This window comes from Theropithecus gelada, chromosome 14 (assembly GCF_003255815.1).
Source record: "Theropithecus gelada isolate Dixy chromosome 14, Tgel_1.0, whole genome shotgun sequence".
NCBI classification, from domain to species: domain Eukaryota; kingdom Metazoa; phylum Chordata; class Mammalia; order Primates; family Cercopithecidae; genus Theropithecus; species Theropithecus gelada.
The window spans coordinates 3317306-3330785 of NC_037682.1; the positions used below are offsets into that span (position 1 = coordinate 3317306).

General features: G+C 54.6%; 1 protein-coding gene and 1 non-coding gene across 6 annotated transcripts in view; both read right to left on the bottom strand.

The window, feature by feature from the left end:
• The window catches only part of CARS (cysteinyl-tRNA synthetase), a 56914-nt gene extending 43693 nt beyond the window's left edge, over positions 1 to 13221 (bottom strand). For 2 of the 5 annotated variants that reach the window (XM_025355854.1, XM_025355853.1), the window contains exons 1-2: positions 12954 to 13065; positions 3812 to 4060 (exon numbers count right to left, since the gene is read on the bottom strand). In XM_025355854.1, the coding sequence (XP_025211639.1) occupies positions 3812 to 4060; positions 12954 to 12978 (274 nt within the window). In that variant the 5' untranslated portion in view covers positions 12979 to 13065. Of the gene's footprint in view, positions 1 to 3811; positions 4061 to 12953 lie in introns of all 5 variants that reach the window. The other 3 variants (XM_025355857.1, XM_025355855.1, XM_025355856.1) reach the window with 3 other exon arrangements.
• LOC112607529 lies at positions 4426 to 4588 on the bottom strand. The gene has a single exon (XR_003115858.1). It is a non-coding gene; the product is annotated as a U1 spliceosomal RNA (small nuclear RNA).
• Positions 13222 to 13480: the final 259 nt, after the last annotated feature.

A 13480-nucleotide genomic window follows, 5' to 3' on the forward strand; every position in this document is an offset into this window, starting at 1 on the left:
CTGGAGTGCAGTGGCCTGATCTCAGCTCACTGCAAGCTCCGCCTCCCGGGTTCACGCCATTCTCCTGCCTCAGCCTCCTGAGTAGCTGGGACTACAGGCGCCCGCCACCGCGCCCGGCTCATTTTTTGTATTTTTTAATAGAGACGGGGTTTCACCGTGGTCTCGATCTCCTGACTTTGTGATCCGCCCGCCTCAGCCTCCCAAAGTGCTGGGATTACAGGCGTGAGCCACCGCGCCCGGCTAGTTTTTGTATTTTTAGTAGAGATGGGGTTGCACCATATTGGCCAGGCTGCTCTCGGACTCCTGACTTTGTGATCTGCCTGCCTCGGCCTCCTAAAGTGCTGGGATTACAGGCGTGAGCCACCGCACACGGCCTGTGCTTTTGTTTCTTTGGAAAAAATGAACACACATTCATTGATTCCACAGTCCCACCCTGACCTGAGAGATCCAACAACAGAACAACTATGAACCGCTCATGAGAGACATGCCTTCGAAACAGGGATGTGGGAGGCTGAAGATAAAACGATGGAGAGAGAAGCCAGGAAGTGGCAAGCAGTGTCTGCCAACATCACATCAGATGCAGACAGGACCCACGCGAGGGGTTCACGGAGAGAAATCAGGACCAAGCGAGGGGTTCATGGAGAGAAATCAGGATCAAGCAAGGGGTTCACAGAGAGAAGACAGGACCCAAGCAAGGGTTTCACAGAGAGAAGTCAGGACCCAAGCAAGGGGTTCACAGAGAGAAGTCAGGACCCAAGCGAGGGGTTCACGGAGAGAAATCAGGACCAAGCAACGGGGTTCATGGAGAGAAATCAGGACCAAGCAAGGGGCTCACAGACAGAAATCAGAACCCAAGCAAGGGGTTCAGGGAGAGAAATCAAGACCAAGCAAGGGGCTCACGGAGAGAAATCAGGACCCAAGCAAGGGGCTCACAGAGAGAAATCAGGACCCAAGCAAGGGGGTTCATGGAGAGAAATCCTTCATCAGGAAGTCAAGGGTCCTCCATCCGAGGGGTGAGAACAACACCAAACCTTCACGTTCGTAAAACCACGGCCTCGTCTGACAGACCCACACCTTCCTCAGTGAAGGGTGTGCCTGACACTCTTTCCCGGGGGCAGGCAGAGGCCGGCAGGCTGCAAGGGCTGAGCCTCCACTGTGGGCGAGAAGTGCCCAACAAGTTCAACGTCCTGATATCCAGTGGACCTCCGTGCTGGAGGCCGGCAATCCAGGGAACGGATTCCCCTGGAAGGGGTCTGGCTTCACAGGAATAGGGCCCTGGGGGTTAAGCAGAGCCTTTCCTCTTTTTTTCCCCCCCCTGAGATGGAGTCTCGCTCTGTCGCCCAGGCTGGAGTGCAACAGCACGATCTCGGCTCACTGCAAGCTCCGCCTCCCAGGTTCACGCCATTCTCCTGCCTCAGCTTCCCGAGCAGCTGGGACTACAGGCCCCCACCACCACGCCTGGCTAATTTTTTGTATTTGTAATAGCGATGGGGTTTCACCGAGTTAGCGAGCATGGTCTCAATCTCCTGACCTCATGCTCTGCCCGCCTCGGCCTCCCAAAGTGCTGGGATTATAGGCGTGAGCCACCGCGCCTGGCCAAGCACAGCCTTTCCATGTCTGAGAAGATCCCTCGGGCTGCTGAGGCCCATGGTCTCAGAGAAAGGACACAGAAGGCACATGGGAGGGGCTGGTGACAGGCGGGCATGCTGAGGGCCAGACACGGGCACATTTGATGCTGCTGGGATGGCCAGCAGAGGTGGAAGGGCGAGCAGGAGGAGGGGCACGTGGCCTACCATGCCAGGAGGGAAGGTGCATACTTGGGGAGTATGAGCAATGGAAATGGAGGGCGTTCCCACTCAGTGGGGGCAGCGGCTCTGATTCTCACAGCTACATGGAGGGAGATCCACAGCTACCGTCATCCCAGGGACATGAGCGAGGACACTCCACTGGACTCCATGGCGCCTCGGACCCACTCGAGGTCACTGGATGCTCTAGCAGTCCCAGGCTCCAGTTCCCACCTCCCTCTTCAGCCCCTGCTCAGTGTACACCAAGCTTGAGTGAGGGTCGCCTGACATAATGTCCATCATTCCTGGCATAAGCAGTCCCTGGCAGCCTCTTGGGCAGCCTGGGTGATGAGGGGATTTGGAACCTGGGGAGGGCACAACAACTCCATTAGTGCTATCCACGGTCCATTCCGCTACACAACAACATGGCTCTGCTTCCTCTCTGTAGGTTAAAAGGTGTTTGCAGGAGCAAAACCCTTCCTTCATCTCATAGTGTGGATGGAGGCTTGTGTTTGTACCGCTCTTTCAACAAGTCCCTATGAGGGAAAACTGGACAGGCCACTGCTGAGCTAGAGGTACGAGGCCCACTCCACCCCCTAATCCTGCCCCCTCTGGCTGTGTCTTGGAACAGCACATGGCAGGGGGAACAACCTGACACCCGAGCACTTGGAGAGAAGGCACCTCATAGCACAGGTGTCACCTGGGTGACCACACTGGAGGCTCAGGCAGGAATGGCTACATGGGGAAGGAGATGACCTGCACAGCAATGGCCTCCACCCTATGCTGGGGAAGGAGTGTCTGCTGCAGAGTTATCCAGAAAACATGGCCCCTAGGAGATGTGACATCCCCACCTCCACCCTGGTTCAAACAGTGGTCTAGCAGAGGCCTGACCCATGGCAGAGGCGGGGTGGCATGTTCCAAATCCCAGGCCCCAAATGAGTTTAGACAAGCCCCCAGGAGGCCACCAGGTACAGCCAGGACTACCAGGGCACAAAACCTACCCCCACATGAAGGTGGAGGAGTGCCCACAGCCACAGGAGGAGCTGAGCCACCCAAAGGCATACTTCAGTGATGATGACATGGAGCCCCCTCAGATTTGCCACAGACACTGATAAAGCCATGCAGGCACCCCAGGAGTATCTCCCTCAGATAACCACAGCCACGTTTCCCAGACACAACCAGCAGCCACAGGCTGGAGCTATGGGACAGACATCACCTCAAAGAGAAAAAATGACTTATTTCTGATTTTTTAAAAGTTCAATGCCAATTAATACTTTAGGATTAACTGGGCGCGGTGGGTCACAGCTGTAATCCCAGCACTTCAGGAGGCCGAGGCGGGTGGATCTCGAGGTCAGAAGATCCAGATCATCCTGGCTAACATGGGGAAACCCCGTCTCCACTAAAAATACAAAAAAATTAGCTGGGCGTGGTGGCGGGCGCCTGTAGTCCCAGCTACTTGGGAGGCTGAGGCAGGAGAATGGTATGGACCCATGAGGCGGAGGGTGCAGTGAGCCGAGACCACGCCATTGCACTCCAGCCTGGGTGACAGAGCTAGACTCTGCCTCAAAAAAAAAAAAAAAAAAAAAAACTTTAGGATTCAACGATTTTAAAACTGGAGGATAGACACGCTGCAATCTTATGGAAAAAATAAAGAGAAAGAACTGAGTCAACCAGAGCCAGGCATAGCCTTAGCTAAAAATCACAAGGCTAGGGCCCATGGCCTGGGCATGCTACATGGAACCCCAGAGCCACAGCAGCTCTGCACCCCACCACCTCAGGCAATTCTGCCACAACAGTGATGTGAACATCTTGCTCCTGAATACCCAACTCCACAGGGTATGATTTTATCCCAACTTCCACCCAGCGAGCGCTGGATCTGCCCATCCAGGCCACTTGCTCGAGACACACTTGGGCAAGGCTCCCTCTGAGGTATCCACAGGTGCCAGGTAAGCACCAGGGTGATGCAGAAAGCCCTTGACTTTGAGGGGAGAGGTTCTAATGGCCAGGGAACCCACTCTGTTACTCACTTGCTTGGAGCCTGCAGGGCTGGCCTTTGCCACAGGGGCTACCCAGGAGCGCTTCTATGTGCCTGAACCACCGAGCCACGTGGAAGAGCTGGGGGTCAGCAGGCGGGGTCGAGAGCTGCCTGAACGCGTCCACGTCTGCCTGGGACAGTGAGTACCCCTGGACATAGCTACGCGTGCTGAGGTGCTCGTTCAGGGCTTGTGCCCTGGCTGCCTCGTCACTAATGCTCAGAATGGACCTGTAGTCAGGAGCTGCAAAGACAGAGGGCACATGGCGTCAGGCAGCAGGTAGGCAGCCCAGAGGCCGCCAGGCAGAACTCAGAAAGACAGGGACCAGGGGATGGCGCAGAACCAAGGAAAAAGGTGCTCAAGCCCTTCCCTGGACGCCAAACATCCAGAACAGGCAAAGGGACGGGGCAGCGCGTCGACTGGGGTCGGGGGAGTGACTACCTAACAGGTATGGACGGGTTTCCTCTTGAGTGATGAAATGCTTTGGAACTAGACAGAACTGAAGGCTGCATGACAACATGGTGCACCAAATACCACGGAATTGTGCACTTTTCATTTTATGTCATATAAATTACTTAGTTTTTAAGTTTTTAATTTATTTTTTCTATCAGGGAAAGCACAAACACAGTTCCACACTATCACAAATTGTGCAGTTCAGTTTCTGACATTTGTGGAAATCACCGGGGTCAGCCCATCTGGAGTGTAAAGGATAAGCCTCGCCTTGGGAGAGCTGCCTACACCATCGTGGTATCCCTCCTGCCACGTAAGTATGTTACGTGAACTTTACCTCAATGTTTTAAAACTCACAACAAAAATCTCCCAAACCAAACCAACTTCAAGTCTCTTTGCCGCAGTGGCACCCTCTCCCTCTGGGTGCTGGGGGATGAGGGGTAGGGAGAACCCCACATTGACAATGTGTGCCATTTACACCCCTGTACCAAGAGACAGCTGGACTCTAGCGTGCCTTCTGCAGGTCAAGGCCACAGCCTCAGGAGGACTGAGCCCCCTCAAAGGACCAGCCCAAGAAAGCACAGGGCTGCCAGGATAACGTGGCTGCTCCAGCCAGCCTCACCTGGCCCCTGGCCCCTGGCCCCTGGCCCCTGGCTCCAGGCCCCAGCCTCCTTCCTTAGAGCCTTCAAAGTAGTAAGCATGCACCTCCACCACTCAGGTGTGTCACTTAAGGACCCAAGAGCCACTGTTCCACATGTCACCATTGGGAGGATCAGCAGAACCCTAACTTTCACCACTGCCAGCTGTAGACAAAGCTGCCTTGGCACATGCACACTGACCAGCCCCATGGCATTGAGCACTTGAGCCCCTGCTCACCCTCCTTCTCCTCCTTCATTCTCCATTTTTTATTTTTATTTATTTATTTTTATTTTTTAGAGACTGGGTCTGACTCTACTGCCCAGGCTGGAGTGCAGTGGTGTAATCAAGGCTCATCACATCCTCAAAATGCTGGGCTCAAGTGACCTTCCAGCCTAAGCCTCCCGAGCAGCTGGGACTACAGGCACATGCCACCAGGCCCAGCTAATCATTCTCCCTTTAAATTCAAAAGTCACCTCTGCTGAATCGGCAGGGAACGTAGCTCCTTCCCTTACTGCCAGGAATTAGGGAATAAAATCTGTCTAACCATTCTAAGGAATATCTGCCTGCAATTACCTCCGACACGAGAGTTGGGGACCAGGTGCTGTGTCCACAGCCCGCCTCCCTAAAGTGGGGGCAGAGCAGGCAGATGGTACCAGGTTTCCGGCCAGGGGAGGGAGTGGAGTCTGGTCCCTGAGCCCATGAGCACAAGTGCATCCAAACCTTGAACCAGTGACTGTGCTTGCTGAGAGGACTGCGGGAAAAGGCCCAATGCTTGCTCCTTCCACGCAGACACCCTCCCACCCGAGTTCACTCAGGGTGGGAAAGTACATGTCTGGCCACCCCTTCCTGGGCACAAGCTGCCCGACATCACCGCCATGGGGGTGGATGACCTGCACGTCACAGTCCCCCTCTCTGCCCTCTCCCATTTCCTTTTGTCCCCCATCTCTGTGTTTACTCCCTGGCACAGAGCCAGTCACCCCAACCAGACCCATGCAGCTTCTGAAAACGGAGAGCAGAGTGTGTTGTGGGGGTAACTGCACACAAATGCCTTTCCTGCTTTGCCTAGGGTGGGGAAAACCCTTAGTGTCAGGCCAATAACTGGCATTTCCCACAACGCTGTGGTGTCAGCAAAGATGAGTCAGAACGGACTGCATAGCTGCAGCAGCAAGAATGCCCCCCTGGGTCGAGTTCTTCACCCGCCAGGGAGCCCACGGAGCCACGTGATGCCCCAGGACCCGGCCTCCATGGCCGCCGGAGAGGATATCCTGAAGCCACCTGCAGTAAAGGGGTGGGCACTGTGTGGGAAGCCTTCCTGAAGTCTCAACATGGATGCAGGGCTTAAAATGACTTCCTGGGATGACTCTCGCTGGTGGGATGATGAGTGCAGTGTCCCTCTAACTTGCCCTGCTTCCCTCCCCCTGCACGGAGCCACCGTCCCATCTGACCCCAATAAGATGGCCACCCACTCCAAGCAGCCAGAGGCACCCAGAAGCAGAGCTCTGGGCACGCCCTCTAGCCAAAACTGGAATCACACCCCTTTATGAGTTATCCTTATGAGCACCTATAGCCAACCCATGGGAGGATCCAGGGCCACTAACTCAAGAGGCTTTGGACTTGAGAGCCAGCCTTTGTCACCTGGATTCCTGCAAGCCAGACACCGCCACCTGGAGAGCATGGCTCTCCCCTCACAGCCACAGGGCTCCTGCAGCTTTGCTGAAAAGAGAAAGTTCACATTGCTGTCCCCTAACACCCACCTCGCCAGCAGCACAAGCCCGTCCTCATGCTGGCCATGGGCCCCCACCTGGCTCTCCATACCCTGGTCACGGGGCCCTTCCACCTGCTGCTCCTTTTTTAGGGGGAATGCTCCCCAGACACCAGTAGGTCCCTTAATCCTTCACAGCTCTGCTGGGTGCTGGCTTCCCCACCAGGTCTTCAAGGACTCCTGGTCCATATGGTGCCCGCCTCTAGACCCCGAATCTGGCTGCTGTTTCTCTCCGCAGCACCCCCGTCTAACATATGCACGCATTTCTTTCCTTCACCATCTGCCCCACTGCTCCATCTACCTTAGTCACTGCTCGATCTTCAGCATCTACAACTGAGCGTGTGACATTCCAGATACCAGCGAAAGTTGCTGAGGGAACAGATGAGTGGACAGCAGAATGGCACCACAGAGTGCCTGCCAGCGGTGGTGGGCTGGCGTTCCCCTATGGCACTGGGCCTCACGCACCCTTCTCAGAAGGACACTTGCACAAGGACCAGTGCTGGGAACCGGCCACAGCCTCTGCTGCTTTGAGCCCCCAAGGGCTTGCTTAGCAGGAGCTCTGCTGCCCAAAGATACCAGAGACACAAGAACAAGTCACTTTTCACTTCAGCTCTTCCAACAGTCCAAGGAAAGAGAAACACAGGGGCGGACTCTGGCCCTGCTGAAGATGCCAGGGGGGTGCTGGGAGCCCTTGAGGGCCTGTGAGCTCACCTGCCCCATCCCCACAGTTACAGGCCCGGTGTCAGCACTGGCACCGCCGGGGCTTCCCTCTGAGAAAGGAAGGAGGCTGCTCACACGGAAATGGGCTCTCCTCCCAGCTGGAGATGAGATCAGGGAGGACGGAGGCGGAGGCAGACCCACCATGGCAGCTCCAAGCACCCCAAAGCGAGGTCCTGGAAAACTAACTCTAAATAAATATCAGACTCCTACAAACTCTTTTGCAGAGCAACTTCCAACCGGGAGACTTCTAGTTTAGCTGGACATTTCCCTCCAACAGCTCTGCAGCCGCCAGCAGTGGTCCCATTTCATGATAAAGAAAATGAAGTTCACTAAAGATTAGAGAACCTGCCAGAGGGATGGACAGAGCCGGAAGGTGAGCCTCGTCCCCTCACAGGTCAGGCCACAGTTCGAAAGCTGTTCCCCGATGCTGACCCTCCACACTCCTCTCCTGTCCCCTCGCTGAGCCTTGGTCTTCTGCAACTGCTCATGCCTGGGTTGGGCTAGACAACAGCAGCACCCTGAGAAACAGTGACACAGCGTCGGCTTCCAGCTCAGACAGCGAGCTGACAGGCATGCGCCTCTCACACTCAGAATCGATTCTGATGAAGAGACCACCAGCAACGGCCTGAACACTGACAGTGACGGTGGTTGATGAGAGGGGATTACAGGTGATTTTAATTCCCCCTTTTTCCTCATTGCTCACATTTTCTGCGGTAAGCATCTGCTATTTTTAAAATGAGAAAAACATAAAATGTCCTAACGGCTGCAGTGGCTTTTGAGTGCTGAGGAAGCAGTCTGGGAACTGAAGCTGCTGCAGATCCGCTCTCTGGAGACCCGAGGGGCGGCCCTGACGCCCTCCAGGGCTGAGTGCCTACACTCACACCCACGGCGGCATTTCCTCATGGTAAAACACGCTCAGAACGTCCGCCTTGTAAAGCTGCAGGCCATTAAGTCAAATTACACTTGTAAAATGTTTAAAAGCTGCCTGGCACAGAGTCAGGGGCCCCATTTGCCATCATTATTATCATAATCGCTCTGGTATTATTAGAGTCATGGTAACAGCCGCATGCTACACATAGAGAATTTCCTGGAGTTTTCCTGGGGATCATGCGCTCATTTTTATTTAATTAATTTTATTATTTTAAAAGTTTATTACCAAATCTGCCTTGATCTTGGATCACATCATTCTTAAATGTACCGTCTAGAGCAGCCTAGACTACTCATCAAAAGGGAACCAAGTCCACGCTTGAGAAGGATCCTCTCAGAGCAGAAAGGTGCTGGTGCCCAGGGAAGCAGAGGAGAACAACAGGCTTCCACGAGATGGACGCAGTCAGTCATTTGGGTAATTGTGGTAGCTGCATTTAAGTGTGTCTCGAGGAAACAAATAAAAATAGATTAGCTATCAAGTGGTCATGGGTTTGAGCCAGGCTGTGGTCTATCAGTTTGATGCTGAGATCAGATGAGAACACTTCTGAGCAGATGGAAACCCTCCCAGGGACCTGTTCCTCGACACTGGCCCTCACTGTAGAGCCTGCACACTCCGTGCTGAAACCCCTGCTCTGCCCCCATGGGAAGGAATGTCCACTACCGGGTGACCTTGCAGTTCAGTTCATCAACACATTGAAGGACATGGCAATGTCCCAAAGGGGGAGGGTGGTTATCACTGGCTACAAAGATGGAGTCTCTACAGAACATTTATTGAAATAAAGTGCAAGTACCAAGCAATCACTCAGCACAGATACCAAAACAAATCTACACCAAATGAACCACATCCCAGACACGTCGAACAACCGTGCCAGTACGACCTCCCCCTCTCTCTGGCTCTTTCCTATCAGCATTTATTTATTTATTTTATTTTATTTTATTTTATTTTATTTTATTTTGAGACGGAGTCTTGCTCTTGCCACCCAGGCTGGAGTGCAGTGGCATGATCTCGGCTGACCACAACCTCTGTCTCCTGGGTTCAAGCGATTCTCCTGCCTCAGCCTCCCCAGTAGCTGGGATTACAGGCGCCTGCCACCACACCTAGCTAATTTTTGTATCTTTAGTAGAGACGGGGTTTCACCATATTAGCCAGGCTGGTCTCGAACTCCTGACCTCAGGTGATCCACCCACCTTGGCCTCCCAAAGTGCTGGGATTACAGGTGTGAGCCACCGCGCCTGGCCTCCTATTGGCATTTAAACCTCTCCCGGCTGCCCTGTTTCTCTTCCTGCCTTCCCTTGAGGTTCTCCCAGCTCCACTCCAGGCATGGTCCTGGTCTGCCATCAGTAGCAGAATCTGGGGGCTCCATAGAAGTCACATTCTTGCACCCACCAGAGACCTGCCAAATCAGAATCTCTGGGGTGGGCCCAGCAAGTAAGGTTTAAACTACCTTCCCTATGGGTGGGCAGCTCGCTAAAACGCAGACCCTTTTACAGCAGGTCTAAGCTCCTAAGAAGTGCCTCGGTTTGGTGGGGGTCTGCACCCCACACTCACCCTGACCCTTTGCCCTCTGAATCTGCTACTTCTAAGGTCCCACCAGGGTCCTCATCTTGTGGGTGTCCAGGCAACACCTCACCCTGCAGGTTACTCCCTTTCTGCAAATGTTTCCCTGGTCCCACCCCGCCCCCCACCCTCTACAGTGGCTCCTCTTGGGTCCTTCCCAGTGACCCACTCCCTACCCAAGAAGTGCTCAGAAAGAGGACTGGAAAAAGCCCCAGACATGAATCGTGGGGAGGAGAGAGGGGCATGCACCCCTGCTCTCACCAACTAGGAGCCAACACCACCCACTCCCAGAGACCAGAGCCTCCTCCCACAGGTGAGGGCTCACTCACCTGCCCTGCCTCCATCTCTCCTGATCACCAGCCCCAGAGGTCCAGCTGTCACTCGTTCACAAAGCTGGCCCCCAGGCACCCTCTCTCACCCCCAAGAACGGCACCTCCATCTTCCTCCTTACTGGCAGGAGGTTATTCATTATTAGGGAAATCCAACATCCCTCACAGTGAGCCTGTGGGGCGATCAGACAGCCATGTTGCCATCCAGAGCACCCACACTGGAAATGGCTTGATCTCTATCCCAAGGGTACTGCCTAAGACTCTTCGAATATCTGGAAATATGGTACCTGAGTTCATAGAGGAGCAAACATTTCACGTGGCTCTGGGGAACACATCGAAGGGCATCAGCTTCATTCTCATCTGCCTTAACTCGGTTGAGTTACTCTGAGTCTGAAGAGAATCATCAAAGGCAGCACAGCACAGTAGTTCAGGTCCCTATTGAGTCAGGCTGCCCAGGCTGGGAGCCTGGCTGTGCCTCTGGCTAGTCATGATGGTGGACAGATTGCTTGACTTCTCTGAACCTCAGGGTTCTCATCTGTACAAGATGCCGGCGGGATCTTCCTCAAAGGGGTTCCTCCAAGGGTGGCAGGAGATAACAGATGTAAAGCATTTAGAGCAGTGCCTGGCACAGACTCACGCTGAAAAAATGCTGGCTGTGTTATTATGAAGACCCTTGAATTAAACTGTATAAAAATTAAACTATAAGTCTGACCTAATGAGCAGCCACCCAAGTGGTATCCCAAGTCTGTATGGAAAGGCCCTGAGGTAGGCTCCGTCTACCCCAGAAATCTCAGAAATGAAACTCATCCTTCTGAAATAATCGGGCCCTTGGACAGGCACCAAGCCTATGCACCTTCAAGACTACAAAGAATGAGATCATGAAGAAGAAACAAGACGTTCTGAGTCAACTTAGGGAAGATGGTACAAAAATGAGGGCCTCTTTGAAAAATCTAGGAAGATGATCACTGAAAGCATTTACGATTGGATTTTATTTCCTGTTCTCATCTTTGAGAGTGTGTGTATGATGGGAGGAGCTGATAGTAAAGGGCAGGTGGGCCATGCCCTGGGGCAGAAGAACACCGCCTGGAGATGTTGTGAGCAGGCTGAGGACTGGGCAATCTGCCTGCTGCCCTGAGAGCCGGGAATGGGCAATTCCAAGCTACCTGGCAAGCTCCAAAAAGAAGGCAATTCTTACAAGGCTCTGAAAACCTAAAATTCTGAAGCCATTTTTAAAAACAAGATATAAAACACTACTAATACGTCGTTTATGTTCACAAATGAACAAAAACACATTTTTACTTTGAAAACAAAAAAGCTCTAGTTTTCAGCATGGACACAGCACTTACCGAGTGCCAGGCACTGTTCTAAGTCCTTCCCATCTATTAACTCACTTACGCTCCACGCTCCAAGGTAGGAGCCATTACCCATGGTTTGCTGTGAGGGGGGCGCAGAGCTGAGACCCTGGCCCTGTCAACGTGGTTCCAGAGTTGGTGCTGTTAACCATGATGCTGTTTTACAGGAATCTGGGTGACTTCTGAGGACTGCCTGGCTCTGGGACGGGTGGAGATGGTGCTGGAATCCAGGCACACAGGTAGGGTGGTAGGTGGCGTGCCTGGAAGGTGACTACCTCCTGCCACTAGGCACAAGAGTGTAGCCCTGTCATCTGGGTGTCCCCACGCTGCCAGATTACCCAGGTTGTCAGAACTACCTATCTATAACCCCATAAACCCTCAGGGGCAAAGGGCACCACCGGATGCCAAGGAAATCCTGGTGCGATCTAAACTGACGATGGGGCCTGGAGGTGTCTTAGAAGAACTTGCATCTAATTTTTGCAGCCAAGAGAATTAAAAACTAGACACTGAGAATGTTTCCTTTGGAAAGCCTGCTCCAGATTGTTAGGAATCTGGGCTTTCTGATTCAGTCTCTTGCCTTTCCAGCACCTAAAATTTTGCTGGAGGGACAGTGAGAGAAGACCCACTGGTCTCTCGAGGTCTACCCGCTGGTGACATGAGTGACTGGGGGACCTGACACAGCTGTGTCCCTGGGGAACCTCCCAGGTTGGCAATAAAGTGGGTCAGTAATGCTCTCACAATCAGCTTGCAGTGGACTGCCTGCGGAACTGGAGATGAAAGCCTTCGTAAAGCCCCAAGCCCTTTTACTGTGTGTACGCGTACCCCTGGCGTCCTCTGCCCCATTTCCCTAAGTACCAACCTCAGGTGCCCTCCGCCCACCTCCCGGAAGCTGCCAGGTCTGGGCAGAAAACCAAAACAACCCTTGGGCCTTTGTCTCCCCCCCAAAGTCCAGCTGGGGCAAGAGGGGGCGAGGGCCCGCCCAGGCACCGGCTGGGGAGAGGCTGTTTGATGTAGGGCCACCTCCCGGGGTGAGGATGCAAGGGGACCTCTGCAGGAACCAAGTGAGGAAACTGAGGCTGGGTGGTCTGGGCAGCTCCCCGGCCGGGCTCGGGTCACCGCGGGTCTGTGCTCCAGCCACGGGTCGGGCAGACCCTCACGCAGGGGTCCCAGTGGCCGTCCCTCGGAGCCGGGCACCCGCTGTCATTCGGATCCTAGGATGTGCCACCCCTCGAACCTCAGGACCCGCCGCCCCTCGGACCCGACGACTTGCTGTCCCTCAGACCCCGGGCACTGCCGCCCCTCAGACCCCAGGCACCCAGGCCCCTCAGACATAAGGACTCGCCGCCCTTCGAGCCGAGCACCCCAGCCGCCCTCAGCCCGGCCCGGCCGCGCCGCTCACCCTGCTGCCCGGAGGAACCTGCCATGGCTGGGAATCCCGGACCCACAGCTGCGGCTACAGACACTTCCCAGAATCTGATGCAATCACCGCCCCGGAAGTCCCGCCCCGCGCCGGGCCCGTCTTCCGGGACACGCCCGGTCGCTAGGCAACCACCAGGGCTCAGGATGTCGCTGGCCCGGAGCATGCTGGGAGCTGTAGTTCAACCCCCGGCAACCCGCTCTCTGGAGCATCGCGCGGCAAAGCGTTCGGTGTCCGTGCTGGAAGTAGTTAGCCCAGCCGCGGGGAGACAGGCACTAAAGACTGAGTGTCCTGTAATAGGTGTTTAAGTCACCATTGCACTAAGCGCCGTGAGGACCAGGCCCAGCCTGGAGGTCAGGGGCGGCCTCGGGGCTGGGTGTGAGATGGGATGGTTCCCAGGAGGCTGACCTGGAGCAGGGCCTGGGGATGGACGGGAAGCGTGCTCCAGGCCTAGGGACCGTCCTGCCAGTGACCCTGCGGAAAGCAAGCCATTATGAAGTGTTCCGTGA